This window comes from Mastomys coucha, unplaced genomic scaffold (assembly GCF_008632895.1).
Source record: "Mastomys coucha isolate ucsf_1 unplaced genomic scaffold, UCSF_Mcou_1 pScaffold14, whole genome shotgun sequence".
Classification (NCBI taxonomy): domain Eukaryota; kingdom Metazoa; phylum Chordata; class Mammalia; order Rodentia; family Muridae; genus Mastomys; species Mastomys coucha.
The window spans coordinates 44,762,900-44,777,958 of record NW_022196896.1 but is presented as its reverse complement, the minus strand read 5'-3'; the positions used below and the strand labels follow the sequence as shown (position 1 = coordinate 44,777,958).

At 42.7% G+C, this 15,059-nt stretch overlaps 2 protein-coding genes across 3 annotated transcripts in view; one reads left to right on the top strand and one right to left on the bottom strand.

Annotated features, from left to right (window-relative positions):
* Sbspon (somatomedin B and thrombospondin type 1 domain containing) overlaps positions 1–8,355 on the top strand; it is a 42,168-nt gene extending 33,813 nt beyond the window's left edge. For both annotated transcript variants that reach the window (XM_031366928.1, XM_031366927.1), the window contains exons 4-6: positions 3,245–3,332; positions 4,460–4,636; positions 7,848–8,355. In XM_031366928.1, the coding sequence (XP_031222788.1) occupies positions 3,245–3,332; positions 4,460–4,636; positions 7,848–7,965 (383 nt within the window). In that variant the 3' untranslated portion in view covers positions 7,966–8,355. The remainder of the gene's footprint in view (positions 1–3,244; positions 3,333–4,459; positions 4,637–7,847) is intronic.
* Positions 3,508–15,059, bottom strand: part of Terf1 (telomeric repeat binding factor 1) — a 44,487-nt gene continuing 32,935 nt past the window's right edge. Inside the window, exon 11 of the mRNA XM_031366925.1 lies at positions 3,508–3,723. The gene's annotated coding sequence lies outside the window, so the exon portion shown is untranslated. The remainder of the gene's footprint in view (positions 3,724–15,059) is intronic.

Genomic DNA, 15,059 nt, shown 5'->3' with positions numbered 1-15,059 from the left:
CAGGAGGTATTTCTTTTCTGGTCCAGTCTATTTGGAGTTCTGTAGGCTTCTTGTATGTTCATGGGCATATTTTTCTTTAGGTTAGGGAAGTTTTCTTCTGTAATTTTGTTGAAGATATTTACTGGCCCATTACATTGGGAGTCTTCACTCTCTTCTATACCTATTATCCTTAGGTTTGGTCTTCTCATTGCATCCTGGATTTCCTGGATGTTCTGGGTTAGGAGTTTCTTGCTTTTTACATTTTCTTTGACTGTTGTGTTAATGTTTTCTATGGTGTCTTCTGCCCCTGAGATTCTCGCTTCTATCTCTTGCATTCTGTTGGTGATGCTTGCATCTATGGCTCCTGATTTCTTTCCTAGGTTTTGTATCTCCAAGGTTGTCTCTCTTTCTGATTTCTTTATTGTTTCTATTTCCATTTTTAGATTCTGGATGGTTTGTTCATTTCCTTTACCTGTTTGTGTTTTCCTATAGCTCTTTAAGGGATTTTTGTGTTTCCTCTTTAAGAGCTTCTAGCTCTTTACTTGTGTTCTCCTGTATTTCTTTGAGGGTGCTATTTATGACCTTCTTAAGGTCCTGTATCATCACCATGATAAGTGATTTTAGATCTGAATCTTGCGTTTCTGGTGTGATGGTGTGTCCAGGACTTGCTATGGTGAGAGAATTGGGTTCTGATGATGGCAAGTGACCTTGGTTTGTGTTGTTTATTTTCTTAAGCTTGCCTCCTGCCATCTGGTTAACTCTAGTGCTACCTGCCCTTGCTAAATCTGACTGGAGCCTGTCCTTCCTGTGATCCTGGTTGTGTCAGAACTCCTCAGAGTCAAGCTGTCTCTGTGATCCTGTGATTCTGGGATCCTGGGATCCTGGGCTTGTTAGATCACCTGGAAGTGTGGCTTTCTCTGTGTGTTGTGGGACTGGCTGCAGAGCTTGTGCCCAAGGTCTGCTCAGAACACTAACCCAGACAGACTGGAAGGAACCGGAGTCACTAGGCTGGTGGAGTTCCTGTGTGTCTGGTCCTGCTGGTTCCAGTTACTCCCAGTTTTGGGACAGATGTTGGTTCCTGCTTACCTCTGATCCTGGGTGTGTCAGAGCACCTGGGAGTGGAGCTTCCTCTGGATGTTGTAGGACTGGCTGCAGAGCTGGTGCCCAAGGTCTACTCTCTGATCCTTGGTGTGTCAGTGTGCCTGGGCATGGAGCTTCCTCTGTGTGTTGTGGGACTGGCTGCAGAGCTTGTGCCCTAGGTCTGCTCTGGACCCCAGACCAGACAGACCAGAAGGAACCCAAGTCACTAGGCTGGCGGATTTCCTGTGTGCCTGGTCCCACTGGTCCCAGTTACTCCCAGTGTTGGGACAGATGTTGGTTCTTGCTCACCTCTGGTCCTGGGTGTGTCAGAGCGCCTGGGATTGGAGCTTCCTCTGGGTGTTTTTTTTTTTTTTTTTAAGAAGTATTTCTCTGTGTTGTCCTGGCTGCCCTGGAACTAGCTCTCTCTCAGGCCAGGCACTTTTGCTTCATGAGTGAAGTTTCAAGCGTCCATTTGGTTACATACAATTCTATGTCTCCATCGCCAACTATCCAGGCCAGAATGACATGAAAACCCACCCTTCCTCTTGCTGTGTCATCTGTGTGTCCATGAACCGAGCACTGCTAAACAACCATTTTTAAATTCAAGCATTCTAAAGCAACACTATGAAGATATACTGAGTTAATACTTCTATGACAACATCAAATCTTTGTTTACCATAATTGAGCCATTATATTTCAATAAGAGGATAAAAGTTTGCATCTACATTAAGAATATTACAAACCTTAATATACAATAGCCTCAAACTGTCCAGAGCCTCAGCCAGTGATTCTTGGTATGATGGTGTACTCAGTGCAAAGCATCCATTTTCAGAATCGAGGCTGTGGTGAGGTCATGTGACTCACGTGGGTGCATGTTGCCAGAAACAGCTAGCATTCACTCTAAGTCTGACTTTGTATTAATTTTTTGGTCATGGCACATCCCAACACCTTTTGCTCTTGTCAAATTGTCACAACCTTCACATTCAGTTCTAGAGAATACTATCTGGGACTTCAACCCACAGTTTAGGAAGGTAAACAGTAACAACAATTTGTGCCACATTGGGTATTTTAAGTATTCTTGACTTGAGTTAAAGGTTGGAGCTGGTGGGTATAACCCAGAGAGGTAAAGTGTGTGCTTGACATGCATGATGTCCTAAGTTTTGATCCCGGCAGTTAAAAAGTACAACAGTGGAGGTGTTTAAGAGTATTTTATTTAAGGACTTAGTACACCTAAGGGTTCTGGTATGCTTTAGAGGTCCTGAAACCAACTGTCTCAGACACCAACAGGGCACTGCATAAAGAAGACCAGAGAATGTAGGACCTGTGTGTCTTGGTGGTGATCCCACGTCTTCACTCCCATTTCTCATTGTACAACCATGTATAAGAGTACTAGGGTGTACATGTAAGTGTATAAGAGTACTGGAGTTACAGTGATGGACCATGAAGTCAAGTGGCTTACCAATAGATACTTCACCAGACATAGGGACTGAACAGAGATAAGACACCACAGCTAAAGGAATTGATCAGAAGAGGAAGTATCCCTGGCTGCTTCCTTCCCTTTGGACAGGATAGAGAAAGGGGCCACTGGAATCTTTCTTTCCCCAGGGTTGTTGGGACTGGCAGTAGGTACTGGGCAGCCACACTAGGGCATTGTGCCTGGCAGGGGTGATGGTGGAGCAAAGCTTCCAGGCTCTCATTGCCAAGAGGCCTGTTTTCTCCACTTGCTTCTTCTGGTCTTCCTAATTTCCTCTGTTTGTTTCTCTCCCTCTTCCTTTGGTCTTTCTCGTGTCTGTTTTTGAGCTTCATTCACACTGCCTTTTCATCTCTTCTCTATTTCTTCTTCCTTTACTTCCTCATACTTCAGTTTCCATTACTGCTTTCTTCTCCTTGCCCCTCTCCATTTTCTTTGCTATAAAATGGCTCTTCTTTTTTGCCCCTCTCCTTCTTTTTCAAGTTCATGCCTGGAGGCAAATGTGCTCCCCAGAGACCTTCCTCCCTCCATAGCTACCTAGATGCATGGAAACACTGAGTGAGCTTGTCAGAAGATGCTGCCACAGTCTCATTTGATACTGTGCCACTATGAGCTTTGGCTCTGGAAACAGAGACCTCAGACAGGCCCAGAACCCAGTTTGGGAAACCTTATTGCATACTTTGGCTACACAAACACAATGTAATTTTTTTCTAGTTCCTGCCTTCATAACTAGCTCTGCCTTCAACAAGAAGAGAATACAAGCCATATCTCCACAGTGGTCTACACACACTGAGGATGCTGGGTAATTTGTTGCTTTAAAATTACTGTTATGTTCTCCCCTTCCCTTCCTCCCTCCCTTCCTCCTTCCCTCCCTTCTTCCCTCTGTCCCTATGTCTGGTTTCCGGAGACAGGGTTTCTTTCCCTGTATTGCCCTGGCTCTCCTGGAACTCACTCTGTAGTGAGTGGCTTGGAACTGAGAGATCCGCCTGCCTCTGCCTCTTGAGTGCTGGGACTGTAAGTGGAAGCCACCATGCCTGGCTTTCCCAGTCTTTCAAAAAGAGTGAATTTGTTTTGACGTTGTTTCCTTATGCTTGCTCATTAACTTTGGATAAAACATGAGTCCACTGTAAATTCAGAAAGTACTTTCTCCTTGGTTTTATGGTGCTGTAGTTGTGTGTCTCCTGGGCTTATGTCTGGAAAGAAACAAATACAAAAATGAGGTGTTGAGTGTTGAACAAGTTCATGAATGCTCCTCTGAGAGTCTTTTCAGACAAGATCTCATGAAATAGCCCAGCTGCTCTGGAACCCAATAAGCAGACCAGGCTGGCCTTGAACTCAGAGTGCAAAACCACACCCAGCACTTTTCGATGGTCTTCATACACTGTTTAGTGAATTTGAAAGTTGCACATATGATCATTTAGAGGGCTTCCCATTGATTCATCATGCACCAGCTGGAATGCACCTTCATGCTCACCTGAGCCCACCCTTCTTCCAACAGATATGGGAGTCCTAGCAACCATACATTCAGATCCCCAGGCTGCTTACTAGCGATTTTATTAATAATTATTTTTATTCTCAAAAAATTATAATATTTAGTTGAGCAAGGTGGTGGCACACTTGTAATCCTTGAATTCCAGGTGGAGTGGAATTAAGAGGATCAGGAAGAGTTCAGGGTCAGCTACACTGCTGAGTTTGAGGCCAGTCTGAGTTATGTAAGTCCAGACCTCAATTTCATGTACGTATGTATGTATGTATGTATGTATACATGTATGTATTCATGCATGCATACATGTACATATGCTGGGTACTGTGATACACTTGTAATGCCATCACTTAGACTGAGGCAAGAGAATTGCTACTAGTTTAGCTTGAGATACAATATTGGGCCACTTCTGAACAGACAAAGTGATCTCTTGACTTTTGCTCCAGATACTGTATGGAATTCAAGACAGAGTCCCTGACTCCTCACTGTGCTCTAGACAACCGTCCCCTGACTCAATGGATGCAGTATCTCCGTGAGGGATACACAGTGTGTGTGGACTGTCAGCCTCCAGCTATGAATTCTGTGAGCCTGCGTTGTTCTGGAGATGGTCTGGACTCTGACGGGTAAGGAAGGACAACTGACCTAGTTTTCTGCTTATCCTGAAGATCTATCCTTTTAAGTTACAAAGAGCTGAGCAGTATGTAGCATATCAACACAGGATGTGGGCAGCAAGGAGAACCTGTCAAATTCAGGGCTTTGGGTCTCATTTTGGGACTCAGAGGCTCTCTTGATCAGAAATACACAGACCAGTTTGGTTATTGGGGTTCATTTCAGATGAAGCTCTCCAAGGACTACCAGAAACCTGATCACTCCAAAGGTACTATAGAACACTTGATTCTGAATCTCTTGGGTTGAAGACTTAAGACTATGCCACACCCTTGGCTCTTGAGAACCAGAGTTTTAATAAACTCCTAGGTTAGGACCTAAAAACCTTTTCTATAAAATGTCAGAAAGCAGTTATTTTTGGCTATTCATCCACTACACTCTTTGTCATAACTACTAACTCTGATATTGGCCACTAACGCAGATATTGATACTACTTAAACCTTGGCTTTGTTCTAACACAACTTTATTTGTGAGCACCAAAATAAGTTTTTGGATGGTATGATGGTTTGTATATGCTCAGCCCAGGGAGTGGCACTATTAGAAGGTGTGGCTCTCTTGGGAGTAGGTGTGGCCTTGTTGGAGTAGGTATGTTACTGTGTGTGGGGTCTTTAAGACCCTCATCCTAGCTGCCTGAAAGCCAGTCTTTTTCTAGCAGCCTTCAGATGAAGATGTAGAACTCTTAGGTCCTCCTGCACCATGTCTGCCTGGACACTGCCATGTTCCCACCTTGATGATACTGGACTCAACCTCTGAACCTTTAAGCTAGCCCCAATTAAATGTTGTCCTTAAAAGAGTTGCCTTGGTCATGTCTCTTCACAGCAGTAAAACAACAGTAGGACAGATGGCTTTCATGTGTCATGAAATATTTTTCTTTTGATTTTTCTTTAACTCTTTGTTGCTGTATGATACAATATCCCACCCTATCCAAGGATAGCCTGGAACTTACTATGTAGGTCAGGGTACCCTGGAACTCATGGCAAACCTCCAGAGTCAGCCTCATATAATATTGGGATTATAAACCTAAAGCCTATGTTTATAGGCTACTACACCTGCCTTCTTCTGATTCCTAAGAACATAGAAGTTGGAGCCAGAGAGCTGCTTCAGCAGTTAAGAGGGTATGCTGCTTTTGCAGAGGACCCAGGTTCACTTCTCAGCACCCAAGTCGGGTGGCTTACAACTGATGCTATCTCGTTCTGGCTTTTTGGGTTCCTGAGCAGACAGACCCACACACATATTATATAATTAAAATCAGTAAAATCTTAAAAAAAAAAAAAGCTACCATTCATCCTTAACTCCCAAATCCATTCAAAAAAGAGGGGCAGGCAAATAAGTGGTCACACTGTGCTACTCTTGTTCAGGTGACTCAAAACCCAGAAATGTGACAGCAGAGCTGCTGCAGTTGTGTCTCCCTGTAAGCCTCTCCCAACCCTGCACTCACTCACTTTTGGTTAGACCTACTAATGTCATTTACAGCTAGAAGGAATCTCTGGAACAACTCTGGACAAGGACCAATTTAGCCACACACACATAAAGGTTTTCATCATGTCAGGTGTAATGGTAAAAACAGATTGCAAGTAAAAGGCTGACCTTTCCAATGAATCATTACTCCCATCATGTTTTTTTTTTTTTTTTTGGTTTTTCGAGACAGGGTTTCTCTGTATAGCCCTGGCTGTCCTGGAGCTCACTCTGTAGACCAGGCTGGCCTCGAACTCAGAAATCCACCTGCCTCTGCCTCCCAAGTGCTGGGATTAAAGGCGTGCGCCACCACGCCCGGCTCATGTTTTAATATTTAATAATTTATTCATGTAGTCTCTTGTGGCTAGCTGCCTCTATTGAGCTTGCCATATAGTGGGTAAGGAATTCATATCAAATGAAACCTAATAATTGGATTTAATGTTTTCCTGAATACCTCATCTCTATTTTGACTTTAAATAAATTTATAATTCAATTTGTACCCAATAAAGAAAGTGCTTAAACCCTAGTTACTATATGAGTTACTTAATGAATGATATTTTTAATTCTCTGGCTTTGCTCCCTTGTAGTTCTTCCATTTTTCACTATGAAATCAGAGAGTTGGAATAAGATGAAAATAGCTCTCTGGGTAGACCCTCCTGAATTAAACCTGCACACACCACTGTTGTAGTACCTACATTCACCTGAGAGAAATGGACATGAAGGCCAGCAGCAACTCTCTGAACAGGTGCTTTTGCATAGGGATCAATTCATAACTTAGATTGACAGAACCCAGTAAAAATAAGTCTTCTTCATGAATATAAAGGTGTGTGTGTGTGTGGGGGGGTAGAGATGGCTCTGTGGCTAAGAGCACTGGATACTCTTCCAGAGAACCCATGCAGCAGCTAACTCTAATTCCAGGGGAATCCAATGCTCTCTTCTAGCCCTGACTCTGTACATTTGGGCAAAACACTCATACATGTAAAATAAAAAAAGAATAATTTTAAAACTGACTTTTAATAAACTTTGAAACTGTGTGCTCACTATATTAGTTATGGTTCTGCTGCTGTGATAAAATATCATGATCAAATAAAATCATGAAAAAGGGTTTATTCAACCCTATTATCACTGAGGGAAGCCAGGGCAGGAATGTGGAGGCAGGGCTAGAGCAGACCATGGAGGAACATACTTACTTGCTTTGCGCCTTATGACTTGCTCAGCCTTTCTTACAGCACCCAGGACCATCAACCTAGGGACGGCACTGCCCACAGTGAGCTGACCCCTTCCTATCAAGCATCAATTTAAAAAAAAAAATGTACCCTAGGCTTGCTCACTGGCCAATCTGGTGGGATCGTTTTCTTAGTTGCCTTAGAGCCTAAATGGCTCCAGCTTGTATCAAGTTGACATAACACTGGCCAGCAAATTAGTTTTAAAAACAATGGTTAGAGAGAGAGCTCAGTACTTAAGCTGTTCTTGCAGAGGACCCAGATTCAGTTCCCAGCATTCACATCGAGGCTAACACAGCTCCAGGGGACCAAGCACCTTCTTCACCAGATATTCATATATCTTATTCATATATACTTACATATATACAGACAAAACAACTATACACACAAATTAAAAACACTATCTCTTTAAATACGTTCTAATTATGTAGACTAGAATTTCCTCTGGCTTGATTTTAGTAGAGCCTACATTTCTCCAATATCATTTCAGAAATGAGACTCTTCGCTGGCAAGCCATTGGTAATCGTCGATGTCAGGGGACCTGGAAAAAAGTGCGTCGAGTAGAAGAGTGTTCGTGTCCAGATGTGCATCGCTTCATCTTTATATAGAGCACCTGGAAGCTACTTCCCAGCATGCTTGTAAACCAGCTGAGTATTGATAAGCTGCCTTCAAAGGTTTAGAGGCCTCCAAAATCTGCACCAAGGACCTGGATACTTGCCATTGCTACTTTGCAACTGAGACAGAAAATTTAGGGATCATTCTCAAGATAGACCACAGTCTCTGTTTTCATTTTTAATGCATTAAGGACCCATACGAAAAGCTCCTATGGCCTATAGACTTTTACCTTACATTTGGTCACAGTGTACATGTCTACACTAGAATCACTATTATGTGCTCAAGTTTGGGGCAAATTATTATGCCCTCTCTTTCTCTTGCCCCCCCCCTTTTAAAAATTAAAGACAGGTTCTCATTATATAGCCTGAAGCTCACTATGTAAACAGACTGGCCTCTAATTAATAGCTATCTGCCTGCCTCTGCCTCCTGAATGCTGGGACTGAAGGTATGTGCCACCACACACTGTTATTCTTTGTGTCTATTGCCTTTTGTGGGGTGCAGGTCAAGAGAGGGTTTCTTTGTGCATCCTTTGCCATCCTGGACTTGTGCTGTAGACCAGGCTGGCCTCAAACTCAGAAGTCTCCGTGTCTGCCTCCCAACTGCTGGGGTTCAGAAGTCTCCGTGTCTGCCTCCCGACTGCTAGGGTTCAGGGCTGCTATACTTCTCACTTTTTAAAAAAATGCATGTGTGACCTCTCACACATAGAGAGTTCCTATGATATTCATTACCTTTATAAATTCTAAACTAATTTCAAGTAAATCATCATAAATAACTTCCACAGGGAAAGTTGTTAAAATTTCAAAAGACGCTTTATAATGAAAAGCTAAAAACATTTTTAAAGAAAAAAACATTTTTTGGTTAGCCGAAAAGATCAAACATCCATGCGAGATCAGTAGGAATTCCTTAGAATTTCATGAACTTTTGGCACCAATGAATGAGCCAACTGCTTCAAACACACACATTCTATGATCACTCATATCTAAGATTTCTCAAAGTATAGAGGCTGAAACAAAACAGGACAATCTCTTAACGTCTGGCTTTATGTTTAGTTAAAGGTGCTTACTAATTTTCTTCCTATAGCACATGTATGAGGCAGAGACAGAGGACAGAGAACAGATTGTCCTGCAAACGTTATCATCTCCTACACAGGCTTTCCCTTTGGTTGGGAGATGACTGAGTTTGTGGCTAAGTGGCATGGTGTGCTCACAGGCTTGGGATGGTAAGCTACTTCTCGGCATCTGCAGGCATCCGGTCCAGCTTCCTCAACTGGGACTCTACTTCAGTGAAGATCATCATGACTGCCCAAGACTCCACCTTGACTGCCCAAGACTCCAGCCTGGTTTTGTTTTGGAGCAGGTTTGAAATTGAGGACTTTTTGTTTGAAGAATTGAATCAATACTTAAATGGTATAATTCCTTTGGTGTGAATCGAATAATTATTCACTAACATAGGTAACTAAAATGCATATTTTTTGGTGCTGACCATGTAACAACCGATGGCCAACAACAAGCCTAAATGGGTAGCAAATGCCTCCTGATAGTATTTCTGACTATATTTTCATGGAATTCCCTTTAATTTGGGGGCTGGAGAGTTGGCTCAGCAGTTCAGTGTGCTCATTACTCATGCAGAGGACTGGAGTTTAGTTCTCAGCACCCAGGGAGGATGTCTCGCAACTACCGTAGCTCCAGAATAGCTGGTCAACCACTCTGAGGCCTAAGTAACCAGTTAAGTGAATGGAAAGAGGTATGCAACTTTTAGGTCAAGGTGAGAGATACAAGCTTACATCTCTTCCTTCCCTCATAAACTATGTGGATAACATAGATGAGAAGGGGTGGGGTAGTCTCAACTCAGTGACTTTAAGTGTATCTCTCTCTTCTGCCCCTGAGAGCCACCCCGCTCCCATCCCCAGACAAGGTCTCATGTAACTGTCCTCAAACCCACTATTTAGTTAAAGTTGAACTTCCGACTCTTCTGCCTCTCGAGGTGCTAGGATTACAAGTGTGTACCTTCACCCTCATTTCTTTGGTACTGAGGAGTGATTCTAGGGCATTATGCATGCTAAGAAAGCACTCTAGCAATTGGGACACATGTTTTAAAGAGTGAAAGAAAATGAGACTCTCCTGATGGATAAACAGGAGCGAGATGAGGTCGTTTAGAGAAGGAAATCAGCACAGAGGATCTTTCTTCTGAAAGGTGAGGTCTCTCTCAGTGCAGGGACACTTTGAAGATCCCCTGCTTGCTGAGAGAAAACTAGGTCACCTAGAAAGGAACAAAGAGTCTCAAGAGGCAGACCCTCTTCAGCATCAGTGGGTTATTTAAAATCAAACAGAACAAAACCTGTAAGCCCCAAGAGGAGCTAAACTTGAAGCCAGCTTTCTATTCCAACTGCCATCAGGTGTGTATGAAGGAAAGGCGGCCTTTCTGACAGACAGGCCTTAGAAGTAAACACACAACATCCATTTTCTTTATAAAGTGAATTTTTAAAGAGACAGAAAATAGAAGATACAAACACAAGAAAGTCAGAGGATCAGAGATCATCAGATAACAAGAGTTCTTTAACGCAGACTGTCTGCCTAGCTCATTAGTTTTCTTCAAGGAAATCATTACAGCAGACATATAACAGAAGTTCAGAATATTAAAACAAAGAATACAAAATATTCTTGACAGAAAAAAATCTGGTTCATATGTATTTGGCCAGTAATTAGAACAGTGTGTGATAATTTAGAATGCAATGTCTGGAGCTAAAAGATAACAGCAATACCTTTGGAATTCAAAAAGGAAATGTTTTTCAAAGTAAAATTCTATATCCAGTGACACTATTCACCACATACGAGAATAAAGCAAAGATGTGTTTTACACATGTAAAGTGTGGAAATCTCTACTCCATGCTCCCTTTTTGGGAGGGCATCAGGGGAGTGCTGTACCTAAGCAGGAAAGGAGTGTAAACCAACCAAGACAACCCAGAGAATTAGGGAGCACACCAAGGACAGACAAATGGGGATTCCCAGGGTAGACAGAAAGCCCAGAGCAAGTCAGCCGCAGAGAAAAAGCCAGATTACCTGGAGGTGGAAGGAGGCCAGACAAGAAGACAATGTGACACAACACCCATCACCTGTTGAAAGGCTTGGGAATTTTCACTGTGGTTAGAGGAACTGGAGATGTGTAAATTACAGATACACAGAACCTACAATGTCCAGGTATAAATGATAACCACAGAATTATAATCATATAAAGATTACTTTCTATTATTATACAAAATACGAAAAAAATCATGAATAATTTTAGCATAAGGATGACAAATCCTGAACCCTGGAGAGATCAGGTATGGTGAAGGGCGGAGGTGGGTGTAAGTGTGTGTATGCATGTGTGTGTGTGTGTGTGTGTGTGTGTGTGTGTGTATGAATGGGGTATAGACGGGTTCGGCATGCAAGGGGTCTAACATTTGTTCCTATAGCAAGAGGCCAATGAAACACAACAAAGTAGCAGGAGCTATAATTTTCAATAGTAAACATTGAAATACCTGAAAAAAAGTGAAAACAACTGAGAAGACCCCCACCCCCCATAGAGCACACTGAAAGCAGGTGGATCTTCATTGTAAGCCACAGAGCGATTCTAATTTTAAAATTATGAAGATGCATTGCTAAGCTCCAGAAAGAAACTGCAAATAAATTCAAGTATGACAGAGGCTCAACAAGGCATTGTTTTGACCTACCAAGAATGGGGTGACCACAGACTGAGAAGGGGCAGTTTACCTTGCTAGTTGTATAGGTCATGTTTTCTGTTCCTGTCACAACACTGAAGACAACAAGCTAGCAGAGGATTTTGATTCAGAGCTTTGGAGATCTCAAGCCCTTGAGTCTGGTGATCCTGGGTCCTTGGCAAGGCAGAGCATCATGCCAATGGCAGCTTGTGCCACAGGCTGCTCAACTCATGGACAAGGAGCAGTGAGGGAGGGGCTAGGAATTAGCTATCACCTCCGCAGGCTCAGCCCCAAGAGTCCGCTTCCTCCAGGAGCCTCCTGGGGGCATTTCTTAAGGAAGCTACAGCAACATAATACTTTTTTTTTTTTTTTTTTAATTTTATCAATTTTGTGACATGGGCTGGGTATGGTGGCAGAGACCTGTAATTCCAGCTAGTGGGAAATCTGAGGCAGAAGGATCACAGAGGTTCAAGGCTTGTCTTGTGACCTTTGTTTATCCTGCATTACAGAATTACATTTTATTTAAAAGATTCATTTATTTATTTCATGTATGTGGGTATACTGTGGCTGTCTTCAGACACACCAAAAGATGGCATCAGATGCCCATTACAGATGGTGGTGAGCCACCATGTGGTTGCTGCGATTGAACTCAGGACCTCTGGAAGAGCAGCCAGTGCTCTTAACCGTTGAGGCATCTCTCCAGCCCCATGGCATTACATTTTTATGACTTACCCATAACCCCAGGATCTACTGCAATACACAATCACAATAGGTTTGCTTTCTCTTTAACATTTTCTATTTTGAACTATGTATCTGAGTTTATGTGTGCTGGTATGTGCACCTGAGTGCAGGTGCCAGCGGAAGCCAGAGTCAACAGATCCCTTACAGTTGGAGTTCCAGGAGGCTGTAAATCATTGGATGCTAGAAATTGAACTTGGGTCTTCTACAAGAACTGTATGTTCTTAACCATTGAGCCAGCTCTCAGTCCTGGTTTTTAATTAAAGTAATTTATTCTGTATGTATAGTTATTTTGCCTGCATGTTTGTCTTTACTACAAATGTCAGGAAATGGTCAGATACCCCGGAACTGGAGTTACAGATGGTTGTTAGCCACCATGTGGGTCTGGGAATCGAGTAAGGGTCCTCTGGGGTCGGGGGAGACAAAGCTAGACCTTTTAACTGCTGAGCCACCTCGGTAGCCATTGTCTGTTTTCAGACAGGCCTTAACACTTCAACACAAGCTGGCTCCCTTGCTTTAGATCCGGTTATAAGGAGAGAGGCACCATTTTGGTTTCTGGCTAGTTTTATTTTGTTTAGCATTAACCTATATGTAAAGTGTCAAAAATACTCAATAAGTTGTGAGACTGAATGGCAAACTAAAACCAACTCAGTCAACCAGCAAACTGTCTGGCTGCCTCGTGTGCTACTCACATCTGGAACACTGGTACTCCAGAGGCGGACGTTTGAGGCTAAGCTGGCCTACAGAATAAACAAATACAGGAAGAACTAAATGGAATAAAGCCAAGGAGTAGAGGGAGTGAGGAGTCATGGAGGTGCTGGGTATGTCATCACGTGGGAGGGCTGTGATGACTTCAGCCAAGGTTAAGTGACCATGGATGGAAGAGACATAAGCATGCTATTTAGAATGAGGTGAGGAAGACTCCCCAAACAGGTATTTCATAACTGCTCAGTAAAATCTCTAAAGAGGAAGGCTGGGGGACACAGAATGAGACTTTCATTAAGTGCCATTCAGGATTCTTAAAAAATAATAAATAATTCATGTGAGGAATGACCTGGGAAGACACAGATCATGTCACATAGCCAGGCTAGCCATGAATTCATGGTATCCTCCTACCTCAGCTTCCCAAGAGCTGGGATTCTAGGCGTGAAGCAGTGGGAGTTTTAAGAGGCTTGGGGAAGCTGACCTACAACCTGACTTTTGAGCTCCTGCTGTGCTTGCACACATTCAGTATGTGATCTATCAGTCTCATGGTTCAATTCCCTGGGATTAAAAAGTGCTAAACATACCTGTAACCTCGTTCCTATTCAGATTTCCAAGTTTATAACAGGTAAGTTCTCCACAAAGTTACTCATCGCAGGATTGCTATTCCTCATCTGCTTGCAGCATGCCTGCCTTCTCACCTGGTAGCAAGAGAAAGGCTTAGAACAGCCACTTGATGTCACTGCTCACTGGGATCTGAGAAGAGAAGGGGTGCTTCATATTGTGAAAGGGACTTTTTTTTTTTCCTTTGGTTTTTCAAGTCACGGTTTCTCTGTATAGCCCTGGCTGTCTTGGAACTCACTCGGTACAACAGGCTGACCTTGAACTCAGAAATCTGCCTGCCTCTGCCTCCCAAGTGCTGGAATTAAAGGTGTGCACCACCACCGCCCAGTGTGAAACAAACATTTGCAAAGAACATTCCACCAAGGGTGCCTCCCTCTGACTATCTGCTGCAACCACAGACTTCCACTGGCTTTGAGACCCCTGACCTATGCTAGTGACTTTGACATGCTGAAATAAAAAAGGTGAGAGATCCTACATGAATAATGAATTCTGTATTGTGGAATATCATTCTGTGATGTATTTATACAATTTGGGGGAGTTAAATTAACTGTAGTTTATGTTCGCCTCTCTGGCAAGCAACAGCTAATACTGTCCTACCTACTCATCAGAGACTTGCAAGAAATGAGATATTCCAACCAGATATTGTGTATAATATACATTTATAAGTGCCTCAAAGACACCAGAGGAAAGGGAAAAAAAAATTACCTTTAAGAGTAAATGTAATGCCCATGAACATACTAGAAACCTACAGAACTACAAATAGACTGAACTAGAAAAGAAATTTCTCCCATCACATAATAATAAAAACACCAAATGCACTAAACAAAGACAGAATTTTAAAAGCAGTAAGGGAAAAAGGTCAAGTACCATATAAAGGCAGGCCTATCAGAATTATACCAGACTTCTCACCAGAGACTATGAAAGCTACAAGATCGTGGGCAGATCTAAAGTCCCACAGTCTTTACATATTAAACGTTCAATCAATTTAAAATGTCCAATATCTTTTAAAATTCAAAGTCTGTTAACTGTGGGCTCCACTAAAATACGTTCTTCCTTCAAGAGGGAAAAATATCAGGGCACAGTCACAATCAAAAGCAAAACCAATGTCTGGGATCCAACTCACAATCTTCTGGGCTCCTCTAAGGGCTTTGGTCACTTCTCCAGCTCTGCCCTTTGTAGCATACATCTTGTCTTCTAGGCTCCAGATGCCTGTACTCCACTGCTGCTGCTGTCCTTGGTGGTCACTGCATGGTAGTGGCATTCCCAAAACACTGCTGTAACTAGGCTTTACCAATAGCCTCTCATAGACTGTCTTCACGGTGC